This window comes from Mercenaria mercenaria, unplaced genomic scaffold (genome assembly GCF_021730395.1).
Source record: "Mercenaria mercenaria strain notata unplaced genomic scaffold, MADL_Memer_1 contig_3547, whole genome shotgun sequence".
NCBI lineage: Eukaryota > Metazoa > Mollusca > Bivalvia > Venerida > Veneridae > Mercenaria > Mercenaria mercenaria.
Genome location: NW_026461696.1, coordinates 14575 through 27590, shown reverse-complemented (window position 1 = coordinate 27590; position 13016 = coordinate 14575). Strand labels below are relative to the sequence as shown.

The following is a 13016-nucleotide window of genomic DNA, read 5'->3' as shown; positions in this document are numbered from 1 at the left end:
GGCTGGAATGTACACCCGATACATCAACTAACTGGTGTTTGTGAGAGAGATATGACTAGAACCAGAGGACAGCATTTGAACTGTGGCCAATAGCGTTCAGTTTCATTAACAAAATACGTTGAAATATTGAACGCCTTCTGCAAATCAAGAAGAACCATTCCAACAATGTTACTTAGATCCATTTGAAATTTAACAAAATCTGATAAATGGATGACAAGTATCCGTAGAAAATCCGCGTCTAAAACCAGACTGAAAACTGTATAAAATCTTCTTCTCATTCAAAAAACCTTCTATTTGGTCATATATTACCCTTTCAAAAATCATTGAGATTCTACATGGAATAGACACTGGCCGATAATTACCAACTTCGGTGTTATCATTCTTCCTGTGCAGAGGGATAACCCGGGCATTCTTAAGATCATCGGGAACAGAACCCTGAATAATAGAGAAATTGACAATATGAGTCAAGGGACAGGCTGTAACTGTTGCACTGTCCCTTCGAAACCTACAGGGGATAACATCTAAACAAGTAGCTTTATTAGCACTGAGCTTATTAAGGGACTTAAGAATTTTGTTCATAGAAACAACTGAAAATGAAAAGCTATTTGAAAAAAAAATACCTTTGGATAGATACAATTTACAAAAAAAAAAAATTATATTTAGAGCAACTACCTGGCAGTTTATCAACTAATTTTGATGCAACTTATGTATAAAAACTGTTACATTTTTCAGCAACATTTAAAAACCAAAGCTGACTTCTCCATTAATTTTGAAACCAATGTTACTAGAAGAACTAACACCTTTCCTATATGGTAAACCAAGGTGTTTTTAAACATTTCCAAAGAGATTTTGAGTCAGATTTATTGCTTTCAATACTATCTTTGAAATAGTTTTTCTTAGCATTATGAATAAGTGTCTGAGTATTATTTCTAAGCTCTCTAAAACTTTCATAATGTTCAGAAGTTTTATTTTTATACATGTTAAAAGCTTTGTCTCTAGCATTTATTCTTTGCAAAATGGCATAATCTATCCATGGTTCCGTACGTACGCTGTTTGATGCGAACTTCTTTTACAGGAGCATGTTTATCTAACACAGACAGAAAAATCTTTTTTAAACTGTATCATGCTTCTCTAACATTGTCACTGAGCATAACAGAACTCCAGTCAGATAAAAGTAACGACTGTTTTACATTATTGAATTTACCAAAGGATGAACGCATTATTTTCCGAGTACAAAAAATCATGGAATGGTCACTCAAAGATAGTTTAACAACTCTCCTATTTGAAATTTTATCTTTGTCTGAAACAAGTATAAGGTCAATTGTTGTCGGTGAACAGTTTGAGATTCTTGTAGGATCTTTGCTTAACTGTGCGAAGTTGAAAAGCTCACAGAAAGATGTTTAACTGTTAAGAATTGAGCATTTATCACCACAAACACTGGTATTAAATTCACCAAAAATTGAAGTTTCACCGGTAATGAAATCATCACAAGATTGACACAGTGATTCTAAAACATTGTAATAGTTAAGCTGTTCTGGAAGTCTATAGATGAGTCCGCAAAGTATAGGTTTGGATTTGAGCAGAAGGACATCTACCCAGGTAGCCTCAAAATCCGGGTGGTCCAAGTCAATAAAATCTGGAAAGTAGATCCCTCGGAAGCACCGAGAACAAGGCAAACAGTGAAAATTGCAGACTCGGTTTGATTGAGTCTGTTCATGAGCAGTAATGGAAAATGCAACACTGCCCACGCCCCCTAGCACCGGCTTAAGCAGTATTCAATCTTCAAATCTAAATGAGTTGAAATCAGTGATCCCGAAGGACCAGAAAATATAACAACACTGAGATGAAGTCGGGGCGACTTTTTACGGCCGCCACACAGCACTTAACACCCGCTGTTGTGAAGTAAACAAAATCTGGAAAGTAGATCCCTCGGAAGCACCGAGAACAAGGCAAACAGTGAAAATTGCAGACTCGGTTTGATAGAGTCTGTTCATGAGTTCAATGCTAGGTCACTGTGAATATATGCCAAACACCGCCTCCCCGACCGTCCGGTCTGTATTTCCTTTGCACGTTGTAATAAGGTATAAGTATTTCAGAGTCCGGCACTGATGAATCTAGCCTAGTTTCAGACAAAAAATGCCAGCTAGGTTGTATTTCCTGGCAAGTAGGCGGTTTTTTTTTTTCCAATTTTGGTATCCAAGTGAATAAAATGTAAACCTCGTTTTCACTGAAAATTGTCACCAGTAGTAAAAGATGGTTATCCATTTTCATTATGGACATGGCCTGGGCTCGGATGTACATTACCGCAAAGCAAAACAGAAAAAAGTGGAAACTCCACAAGTCGTTCAACAAAAAAAGTGGAAACTCCAAAGGTCGCTCAACACGACAAAACCTTAATTCTCCACTAAACATGCAAATTAGTGAAAATCCAGTCCCACGTGTGCATTTGCTAATACAACTGTAACAATGTATGTTTAAACTTTTATACATGTCAAACTATTTTACAGTAATGTACAGTAAGTAGAATCATATCAAATTATAATGCGTTTGACACATTTGAGCGAACAACAACTTCATAATGTGCTTCATAACGATTTTGCCTTGTCCCCCGCTCGGATGCATACATTTGTACTGAAATAATGTTACTTTACTCTTGTGTATGACAAACAATAAGCTCAATTTTCCTACCTATTTGTTTCAAAAATTGAGTGGAAAGACATTTTACCTGTATAAAAAGGCTTTTGCATAAAGTGTGGCTGCTAAACTTTTGTCCCTTGAAAATCGGATAGATACGTTAACAAACTTCGGAGAAGCCAGAGAACCACATGCATGGACCTGATATGCTTTAATATTATGTTTTAAAATCTATAAGTTGTTATATTTCTCCATGTAATAATCAATTTTTTTACCATGCAATTGCAAAAGCAATGATATTGTCTAACAGACGACATTATATGAATAATTATTTAAATCGAAATAGATACGTTACTACTCTTTTCAACCAAGTATAATTTACCATTACAAGTCCATTTGAAATATGGATACACATTAAGCATTCACACATTTTCTACGTGACTGAAGGACTTTTTTGTAAATGTGACAATAAAAATGGATCTTTAGATTAATTTTTCTTTTTTGCACAATAGATAAGTTACAGATAGATACGTTACCGATTTTTATTGATCGAGCCTTTGGTTGTCTTTTTCACGTGTTTTAATAATGTTGTGTGATTATTTTTCTGTCACAGTACGCGAGGGATGCTAAATATTGTTTTGATTATGATTATTTTACTTAAAACTTGGATATTAAACTGATATGAACCTGGATAACATGGTAAGTGTATTTTTTTCTAAAGCTTCGTATACAATAATGAAAAAATGAATATTGTATTTACCTGGTAATATTATAATATAAATATTTGTCTATATTAGAACTTGATTACCATGATTTGCAGTTAAATCAAAGAACTGTGCCAATGTCACTATTGGTAACGTATCTATCATTTATTGTAAAGTTCCATATTAAGTAGTGCGTTTTACTACAGGATACGACTAGATATTCTTTTATATTTTTGTATAGATTATAAAATTTTAACAGTTGATAAATTTCTAATATTAGTTATATCTTTGATTCAGAAACAGGGCCGTGTTAGGGGCAATAATTAGAAAATACATAACCATTCTATGCGTCATAATGTTATAATTTGGAAATTAAAAATTAAACCAAATCTAATTTCAATTTTTTTTATAAAAATGGCAAACTCAGAGCCGAAATGCATTGGCCTTGCCATGAGAAAAAGAAAGTTAAACATCACAAATCTACATCAACTAATGGTTTATAGGAGAAATCATGAAATGTGAAATTTGCCTCATTTCTTTAGCTGATATGGTCATCAAGCATGGTGTGAAGAATAAATAGCAAAAACAAAAACTTGCTGACGACTTGTGGGTTTCATTAACTAACGTCATTTGTAATATAGCACCTCTACATTTATTGGTAGATCACAAAGGACCAAGCTTTTTAATTAATTGGAGCTAAGTTAAAATTATTCAAGAATAGACAATAGATACGTTACCGCCACTTGAAACATTAAAATTGAAAGTATGTGTCCGTTTTTTAATCTAAAACTACTTCTAAACACTTACATTAAATATTCTTATTATATATAGTAGTGTTAGCAAGTTAATTTATTTTCAATTTTCATGGTTTTAATATTTCATATCTTTCTAAATTAATATTATTATTTGAATAGATACGTTACAATTTCAATGACTTTTGATTACAAATAGTGATTTGAAGATATGTTAACAATTTTGTTCAGGCTAAATTATGTTAGCTTCAATACATTAAATGTTTTATAACATGAGCATATGCATGTCTTATTTAGTCTATGTTAAAAACAACATGGGGGCACAGCCATAAGAATTATAAACCCGTGATAATCGAAAACTAGAATCCTAGGTAAAATGTCGATTTTTAAACTTTAAATTTCTCTTTCAAAACGTTGAAAGCAAGGCTCTGATTGGTCCAGTGCGTAGCATTAATAGGAGATGGTTTTATTCAGATTGAAATAATAATATAAATGAGAACAGATGACATATAAGCCTCATTAGTAGAATCATAAACTCGAAATGCAGGTTACTGTTATCACTCCACCCCGAAAAAAACAAGGACAAATATCAAAAAATGGAAATGCCATGTTCAAAAAACGCAGCCTCCCCAAAACGAAACTCACAGCACGCAGACTTGCACACTACAAACACACTCGCGTACAAAGGAAACACACGAGGACAAAATAAGTAGTTTCATATTCTGTGTCATGGTCAGATATGTCTTTTTGTTTACAAGAAAGTATGATGAAAATTGTATTCTTTTCTTCCCTTACAGAAGATGAATGGGAATCCTGCTTACAGTCTAAAAACGAAAGTCAAATAAAGAAACTCATTCAGGAAAACTGTATTCCAAGTTCAATACATCTCGATGCTGCATACAGAATCTTTGAGCGCTCTTCTGAACTTCTTGGGGATATCTTTGCATTGGTTTCAGAGTACATAAAGAAGCAGTCACCACACATACTTCGAGTGTATGCGGCATATGATGATAGAAAGAATTCGGAGAGCAACTATTGTTTTCTTGTATTTACAAGGCAGTCTGAGGCAGGGTTAAAACCCTTGAATGAAGTATATCCAATAAAGATCGTGCGTATTGAAGACTGTAGTGAAGAAGACGAAGATGTTGTAAAAGAAATTCTGATGAGCCACGGCCCACCTGTAAACATAAGTCATGTTGAAATCAATCTGAATAAAGTAATATCGGACCATTCCGAACGACTAATGAAAGAGACAAAAAATATTACATTGATTACCACTAGTATGTACAGATCACAAAACTACCAACGTGGAAACCCCCCATGTTTAGTAAATGATCCATGTGTAGTTATACTTGTCATGCATAAGAACTGGATACCTATTGGGAGTAAGCCTCTGCCTCGGGAAATCAACGGCATACCAGTGGATGTACGAGAAGGAATTGCAGTTAAATTTAGAGGAAAACTTCCTTCAGAAAAACACGACAACGTACGCATTGGTTGCAAAATTGAAAGCAGTGGTCTTCCTGGGTCCGGTCATTCATCCTGGGTTTGCAATGCAGGCACTCTTGGTGGATTTATACTTGGTTCAAATTCTACTATATATGGATTTACATGTGCACACATTCTTTTTCCTGACAAAACGTTGAAGGAAATGCAAAGAGATGAGAAAATTTATATTGGAGAGGATTTAGAGTTGAGTGTGATGAAACAGAAAGAAGAAGTATCTAGGCTCGACATAATTGTAAAACGTCTGGAGGAAAGGAAAGTATACCAAGCCAGCTGTGAAATGGATGAATATCTTGGCACTGTTGAGATGGCATTATACGCACTAGGGAGTACATTTGATTATACTGGAGTTGATTTTGCCGTCGTGAAAATTGATGCAGAACGGATTCCAAACACAACTGAATTCCCATATGTTGATGATTCAGGAACGTTTAAGAGAGGTTAACACTTAATTGCTCTTTCAGACGACATTCTTTGATTATGTTCCGTGTATATTATTGACAACGCCATGCAATCGTTATTTATATAAATCTGTATTTCTGTTTTGCATTATGGTACATATTCATTAGAAAAAAATAAGTGAATAATGCTCAAAGTTTATGTTTGCAAGTTTCTTACAGAATAAACTTTTTTAAACCAAATATGTTTCGGATTTTAGTTGATGTATTTACTTTTCAATTGTTTTCAGTTATACTTAAAACAGAAACAGAAGGCGCTTCGACAGAAAGGGACTTTCGTTTTAATTCTGGAAAGATCATTGACGAAGATTTGAAATGTGGAGAGGAAGTTATTAAGTACGGATGTAGAACCCTACTTACGACCGGGATATTCCTAGGGAAAAGAACATTTAATAATATTGACGGTGAGACATGGTATGGACAGTGTGAAATTGTTTCTAATAGTAGTTTTGCAAAAGAAAGTGATTCCGGATCTCTTGTATTCAGGCAAAAAGAAAGCGATTTAGAAGCTGCTTGTATTCTTTTGGGTGGCACAAGAGTTCGATTTGCAGCGACATATTTTCCTGACATACTCGAAAGAACAGGTTTAAAAGACATAACGTTTCTCAAATTCGATAGCCAAGAAACAAAGGAATAAAGACAACTGTCTGACGAAACGATAGATAAGATGTAATAAGAGAAGGTGTTTCTTTCTGCAGTCCAAAATGTAGAAAATATATCGTGTTAAGGTTGTAGAATCGTTTATCTTTCTACCGGTAAGAATCTTTTTATACTCTGTAAGCTTAAAGAACATTAATTTCTATGTCAAACAGAAAAGAAACAGCACAGGTCACCGAACTCGTTATAATTTTATAGGGCTTTTTAACATTTCTGAAAGTTTGTAAAATTGAAGAAATGGAGGTATTTAAAACACGATTGAATAGATGATAATGATGACTGATGAATGATAATCAGCATGATGTCATGAATATTGATGTTAATGAGTGAAAACTGGTTAAAATTATAACGATGATTATGACTGTTGATGATAATACCGATAATCACGATGGTGAATTATGATGATGAATGAATTGTTATTAATGAATTGCTTTTGATCAATGAATGATGAAAATGGACATATGATGATGATAAAGCATAAAGACTGATTATGACTTTATTGAGACGCTCATTGAAATTAACCGCAGCTTTAGATTCCATGGTGAAACCACAAAACGCTGAAAATAAAATTTAGTTTAGTGAAATGTAGAAGAAAATAGATTAACGGATAAAAATTATTCAATGTAGATTTTTATCAAATTTCTGACAGTTGTAAATTGGTTTTGTTCATGTGATTTTCTTTGAGACATGTTATGAAATATATCAAATTTATAAGTGCTACTTTCCCATTTTCATTCATAATAATTAAACCAACAACAGAGATGCAATCATTCATAAAGTTTGATCGAGCCTGTTCAATGTTTCATTCTAGGTTATAAGGATAAGTGGCTTCAATAACAATACCTCATCTTTTATGCTGACATCTTTATGATCTAACGGCGGTTCTGCATCTATAATTTTACAGACGAATGGTGATGATACACGGTACTATTTTCAACCGTCTAGTATTATGCTTGAATAGTGTAATGCTATTCAAATTAATTCGTTTTATTTTACACTGTTAAATATGATAATCAGTGCTGTCACTACATTTTGATGTGAAACAAAACACATTTTTTTTTATCTTCCATAAGAGGATAAAATCAAATCTGTGAATAAAACTCGTAAAGGTTTCGCAATGCGTTTTTTTTTTAATGTGAAATAGTCCGGGAAATACGTTTTTTTTTGGGGTGAAAAAAATTTTCCAAAGTCAAAAAAATAACCATCGATTTTATTTTTTCTTTTTTTGGTTATATTTAATTTTTCTAAAAAATTTAAAGGCGTACTCTTTTTGGTTTCCAGTTTGAAGACGGAATTAAAATTATTAAGAAGAAATCTTTGGCAAAAAATACCCCCCGATAAGCTATTCCCTTATGCGACCTTGATCTCATTTTGCGCAGTGTTTTGTTGACGGACACCCCGCACCCAGAAAAATCGGGGGCTTAGTCTTCTGTTAAATTCGCTTCAAAAACCCAATGAAATCTTACATTATTTGGTTAATACGTTACATTTAACTAATATGATTATCTAAAGCATTAACAGAACTACTTCGTAAATTCTGAAGGTTTAGGCTAACTTAGCTATCTCGTGATTTCCAGGCCCCCAATTTCACGAAAAAAATTTTAGTAATTTGCTTGCTAAGTCTGATATTTGAAAATGTTTGTTTTTCCCTTTTATGCATCTCAATGTTGACTTTTTCTCTATATCAGACCATAAGAATAATTTCATGGTCAAAACACATAAAAAATACTTGGGTATAAAAAAAAATCAACTTAAAAACAATTTTAACAATAGCGGTTTTAAAAAAAAACAGTTTAACTAGGAATTACTTAAGATTTTTGTGAAAATTGGGTGTTTTTAAAACAGAAAAGATCCCCTGGCTATGCGATTTAGTGAAACTACATTCGAAACTGCAAGCTTTACCCGCTCGAAAAAATTTTTAATAGCTGTAGAAATTTTACGTTTTTGAAAAAGAGGGATTTTTTAAGGGGCGAAAGCAGTGTACAGACATTTTTAAAGGAGATTGAAATTTCTTATAATGGTAAAAAGATTGTTGTTTAATCATCGTACTGTCGCGCTTCACGCACTTTTCGCGCTTCCCCATGTATTTTTCACCTATACTGTGTGTTTACTTCGCACTGTCGCGCTTCCCCATTGTAGTTTCACCATTCTGTCGCGGTTACCATCGCACTGTCGCGCTTAACCATTGTATTTTCACCTGCATGTCCGCTTTACCAACCGCGACCATCGTACTGCGCGCTTACCATTGGTTTCCCATCGCACTGTACGCTTTACCATCGCACTGCGCGCTTCATCTTGAGTTTCCCCATTACTGTCGCGTTCCCATTGTTTTTCACATCGCACTTACGCTTTACCTGATGTCGTCTTCATTTAATTTTTCACCCCTTACGGCCCGCTTTCCTGAAAAGTCGCGCTTTCCCATGTACATTCCCTATCGTATGTCGCGCTTTCCATTATACTTTCACTTCTTACTGTCCGCTTGTATCGTCGTCGCGTTTCCCCATGTACTGCCCACTTTACCAACTTTTGCTGTTTACAAAAGGCCCGACTTTAAAAAAAATCGTTTTTATAGTATTGTCAACTCTGTCAAATGTTTTAAATAATTAAAAGTTTTTGGCAGGGTTTTTTTTTAAATGATATACCATACCTGATGTTTTTAAAATGATATCCTGGCGCTGTTATTTAACCCAAAGTTCACAAGATGTTTTTCAAATGAAAATCCATTCGGTTTGTCCAACTGGACGATGATATTAAAAAGATATTATACCTTAATATTGTTTAAACGTCTCTTCAAAATTATTTCTGTTTGTCTTGACTTTACCTGTTTTGGAGGGATGAAAAAAATGAATTAAAACCGGTGGGTGATGTTCCTTTTTAAACAAATTCCCGGGGCGAGTGTTATAACGGGAAAAAAAATTTTATTGTTTTCAAATTAACCCTCTTGTGGAAAAAAAATAAAGGTATTGTAATGTAATTAACTGTTTTGAAAAAAATGTTTTTTAAAATATCCCTTACTTTCAAGATGAAAAGTATAAAATTGTCAGCTAAAAATAATAAAAAATCATCTTGCTATTTGCTTAAAAAGCTTTTGGAAAAATTTATAAAAAAAATTTTAATTAGGTCTAGAATAGAATTTTTTTCCATTACCCGTTTCGACCCTACTTTTTCCCATCCCCAAAATTTTTTTTAAATTGAAGAAAAATTTTGAAAAAAAAATGTAAATTAGGTTAGAAAAGATTATTAGTAAGAAAAATCCAAAGCAATTTCCCCCGTTGACTTGAGCCCTTTTATCAGAAATGTTGTTGAACAATAATGAACGAAAGCCCGGGAAAATTACCATATCAAAAAACTTCAAACGATCTGGTTCATTATAAAATTTTTTGAGTCTTAAGTTTTTAATGATTCTAAGTATTTGAACTAATGAAAAAAAAAGGGCTCCAGCGTGTAGTGAAAAATATATGTTGAGCGTTTAGGTTGAATCATAGATGATCAAGTCCTTCGGCTTCCGGTTTGTTAACTATAAAAGGTATTTTACTTTTGCTAAATTTTACATAATAGTTGTAGGGGTAGAGGGGAAAGCAACCCTAACGAAATCCCCAAGACGCCTTTAAATATCTTTTTAAAGTTGTCATGCTTTCTGACATGATTAAAAAAAAAACCCTACTGAGGGAGCGGATTCTAACATTGAAATTTAATCTGAGAAAATTGTGAAAGTTTCTTTTTCTGATAACTTTTTTAAAGTGTGTAAATTGAATTGATATATGTTTGTCTGATATATTTAAGTCTGAACTATTTTTAAAAAATCAGCATGTTTGTGCCAAAAGAAAGAAAGATAAAAAAACTGCTTGCGTTTGATTTCTTTAGTTTTCAAGTACTGAATCATAACGTTACTGCAGTAACTAATGCAGTCGTGATACTTGCAGCATGAAGCAGCTTTGTGTTGATGTGTGCGCATGAGTTTCCCACATTTTCGCAATAATACATCATGCTGTAAAATAATAAAGCTGAAATATTTTTGCTTAAATGATATTGCGGCTTGATGGGAATTTTGCCAGTTAACTGATATGTTTATCTTTGCAATTAATTAGTAACAGCTTTTTTGATTTTTTAGCCCTAATTAGAACTTTTGGCAACAGAGAAAAATTGAAAATTTGTTTTTTTTTATGTTGGCATGCAGATATGACCAAGAAATTTTTTATTGAAACAGAACTAAAACTTTGTTTAAACAATTTGTCCTTAAATCAATTTTCGTCAGTACGAAACTGTATCAATTTATTGCGGTAAACCCTCGTGTTACATTATAGCAAAAATTTTCCAAAATTTGTATTGTAAAAATTACATCAGTAATAAATTCAAATCTTTAGAGAGATAAATCGGTCCTAGGTTCTTCTAAGTAATAACCAGGTCCGATCTGTCTTTCTAATTTGTGGAAAATGTTCGTTATGTAAAGAGCTCTTTTTTTCGCCAAACCAAAAAAAAAAAAAAAAAAAAAAAGAAAAATAAGAAAAAAAAAAACTGTGTTCTTTTTTTATTTCCATGAAGTAAAAAAATGACGCTTTTAAAAAAAGGAAATAGTTTTTTTTTATTTTCGTTACTTTATGCATTAAGGTGGTTTAGGTTTGTTTCTACATTGTAAGTAGTTATTTTTATATGCTTTAAAGAACGTTGTGAACCCTTTTATTCGGGAAAGGGTTTTAAAATTTTTGCTGCCATTTTGTAGAATAGTTGTATTTCAGCATGATTTTTTCACGAAGTTCATGCGGGAGGAAAAAAAAGGCACTAAGTCACCCGGATCTTTAGGAAAGGGACCACAAAATTATGTCTTTTTTGGTCTCCATGTGGTAAATTATACATGCTTTTCTGAAGAAAAAGAGAATAGAAAGTGGCCGTGCCTGAGAAAACCAACATAATGGGTTTGCGCCCGCTGGATCCAGCCGCCTGGATATGCGCAGTTGGTCAGGGGGTCCCTGCTGTTCGTTTTAAGCCTATCAATTTAAAAAAGGAAACCCTTAGCGAACGCTGGTCCCGACCGACTGCCGGAGCACAGGTGGTCGGGGTCAGCCCCTATGTTGGTTTTCCCATGGCAGGCTCAAATAAAAAGTTACAAATCGACAGTGAATGTATAAGGCCCGGCAAAGTGTGTAAAAATCTTAACATTTATTTAATAAGTAGCAAAATTTAAAAGAAATAAAGTGTTTTTGTTAATTAAAATTTTGTCTTTCAGTGTAAAATAGTTATTTATGTATATTTTTGAAAAATTTCGAACAGAGATTTCTGAATAAATTTGCAGAGGGAAGTGTTAAAACCTTTATTCAGGGTGGCCCTTTAAAGTCACCTGAAAGCTTTTTGTATAACTGTAAATTACCCGTTATTTTAAAAATGATTTTCTGAAGTTTTTTTGAGTGAAAAAATTGGCCTAGGTGTGGTGGGTCTTCAAGAGGGACAAAAATAATGTTTTACGAAAAGATTTGGGGACTGTCAATTAAGAAAATAAAAACATAAATCATTTAACAGTAATTTAAATTTTCAGAAAACATAATTAACATAAAGATACTCGGCAAATTCCCTTTTAAGTTAAAATGTGAGAGAAAGAAAGATTGAATGATTTTTTGATTGTCTTTGACTGGCCCCTTTTGTCCTACTTTCCCGTTTATTGCTTTTCCCTGATCGGTCGGAAAATTATTCAAACGAAATTCGTTCAAGACGCGCCACAAAAATAACTGTATTCTTTAAAATTTCCATGACGGTATCGTTTAACTAAAAAGTGTCGGTTAAAGGGGTTAAAACGTTCGGGTTTGGATGACCGAAAACAAATTGTTTGGGGCGGAAAAAATTTGTTTTTCGGTCAAAACCAAAATGATGTTTAAAGGCCCGTTAAAAGAAAACTTTTGAAGTTAAACGAGTAGTGTATCTTAATTGTTAGCGGTATAAAGGAAAAATTTTGTGTATTTTTTTTTTGATGTTTTTTATATGAACAAATGAAAGCATTTTTTATGATTATACAAAATGGTAATTTTCAAACTAAAAATAAAAATTAGGGGTATTGTTTGTTTTAGTGTAAATTGAAAAATTATTTTTTTTTCCGAGGTTTAACACTATAAGCAAAAATTTTCACGAGCGTGGAAATAAAAATTATGGTGTTCACGAGTTAAATTTTTTTCGACCTTCACTAAAAAACAAAATTTTCCCATTTATTTTGCATTTTTAGGTTTTAACCAAATTTATTCAGTTTTTTCCGCGCAACGTCACGTGCATCGCATCATAAGTTAAATTTGGAGTCGGTGTTTTGTAGGAAAAACTTTAAT

General features: G+C 33.1%; 1 protein-coding gene across 2 annotated transcripts; it reads left to right on the top strand.

Annotated features, from left to right (window-relative positions):
• Window positions 1–420: 420 nt before the first annotated feature.
• On the top strand, window positions 421–7426 carry LOC123532426 (uncharacterized). Of its 2 annotated transcripts, none has more exons than XM_045313854.2 (2): window positions 421–6036; window positions 6300–7426. In XM_045313854.2, exons 1-2 carry the CDS (start codon window positions 4830–4832, stop codon window positions 6689–6691), a joined length of 1599 nt encoding a protein of 532 aa, XP_045169789.2. In that variant the 5' UTR covers window positions 421–4829; the 3' UTR covers window positions 6692–7426. The 2 variants fall into 2 exon arrangements, with proteins under 2 accessions (XP_045169789.2, XP_045169787.2); XM_045313852.2 differs by having other exon boundaries at window positions 1237–6036; window positions 6285–7426.
• The last annotated feature ends 5590 nt before the right edge of the window (window positions 7427–13016 follow it).

What these genes read in the sequence shown, in the direction of transcription:
- LOC123532426 (XM_045313852.2), top strand. Translation starts at nt 4,830, where the DNA reads ATGTCTTTTTGTTTACAAGAAAGTATGATGAAAATTGTATTCTTTTCT. An exon ending in TTCAGGAACGTTTAAGAGAG is followed by an intron (nt 6,037 to 6,284) that starts GTTAACACTTAA and finishes AATTGTTTTCAG; the next exon opens with TTATACTTAAAACAGAAACA.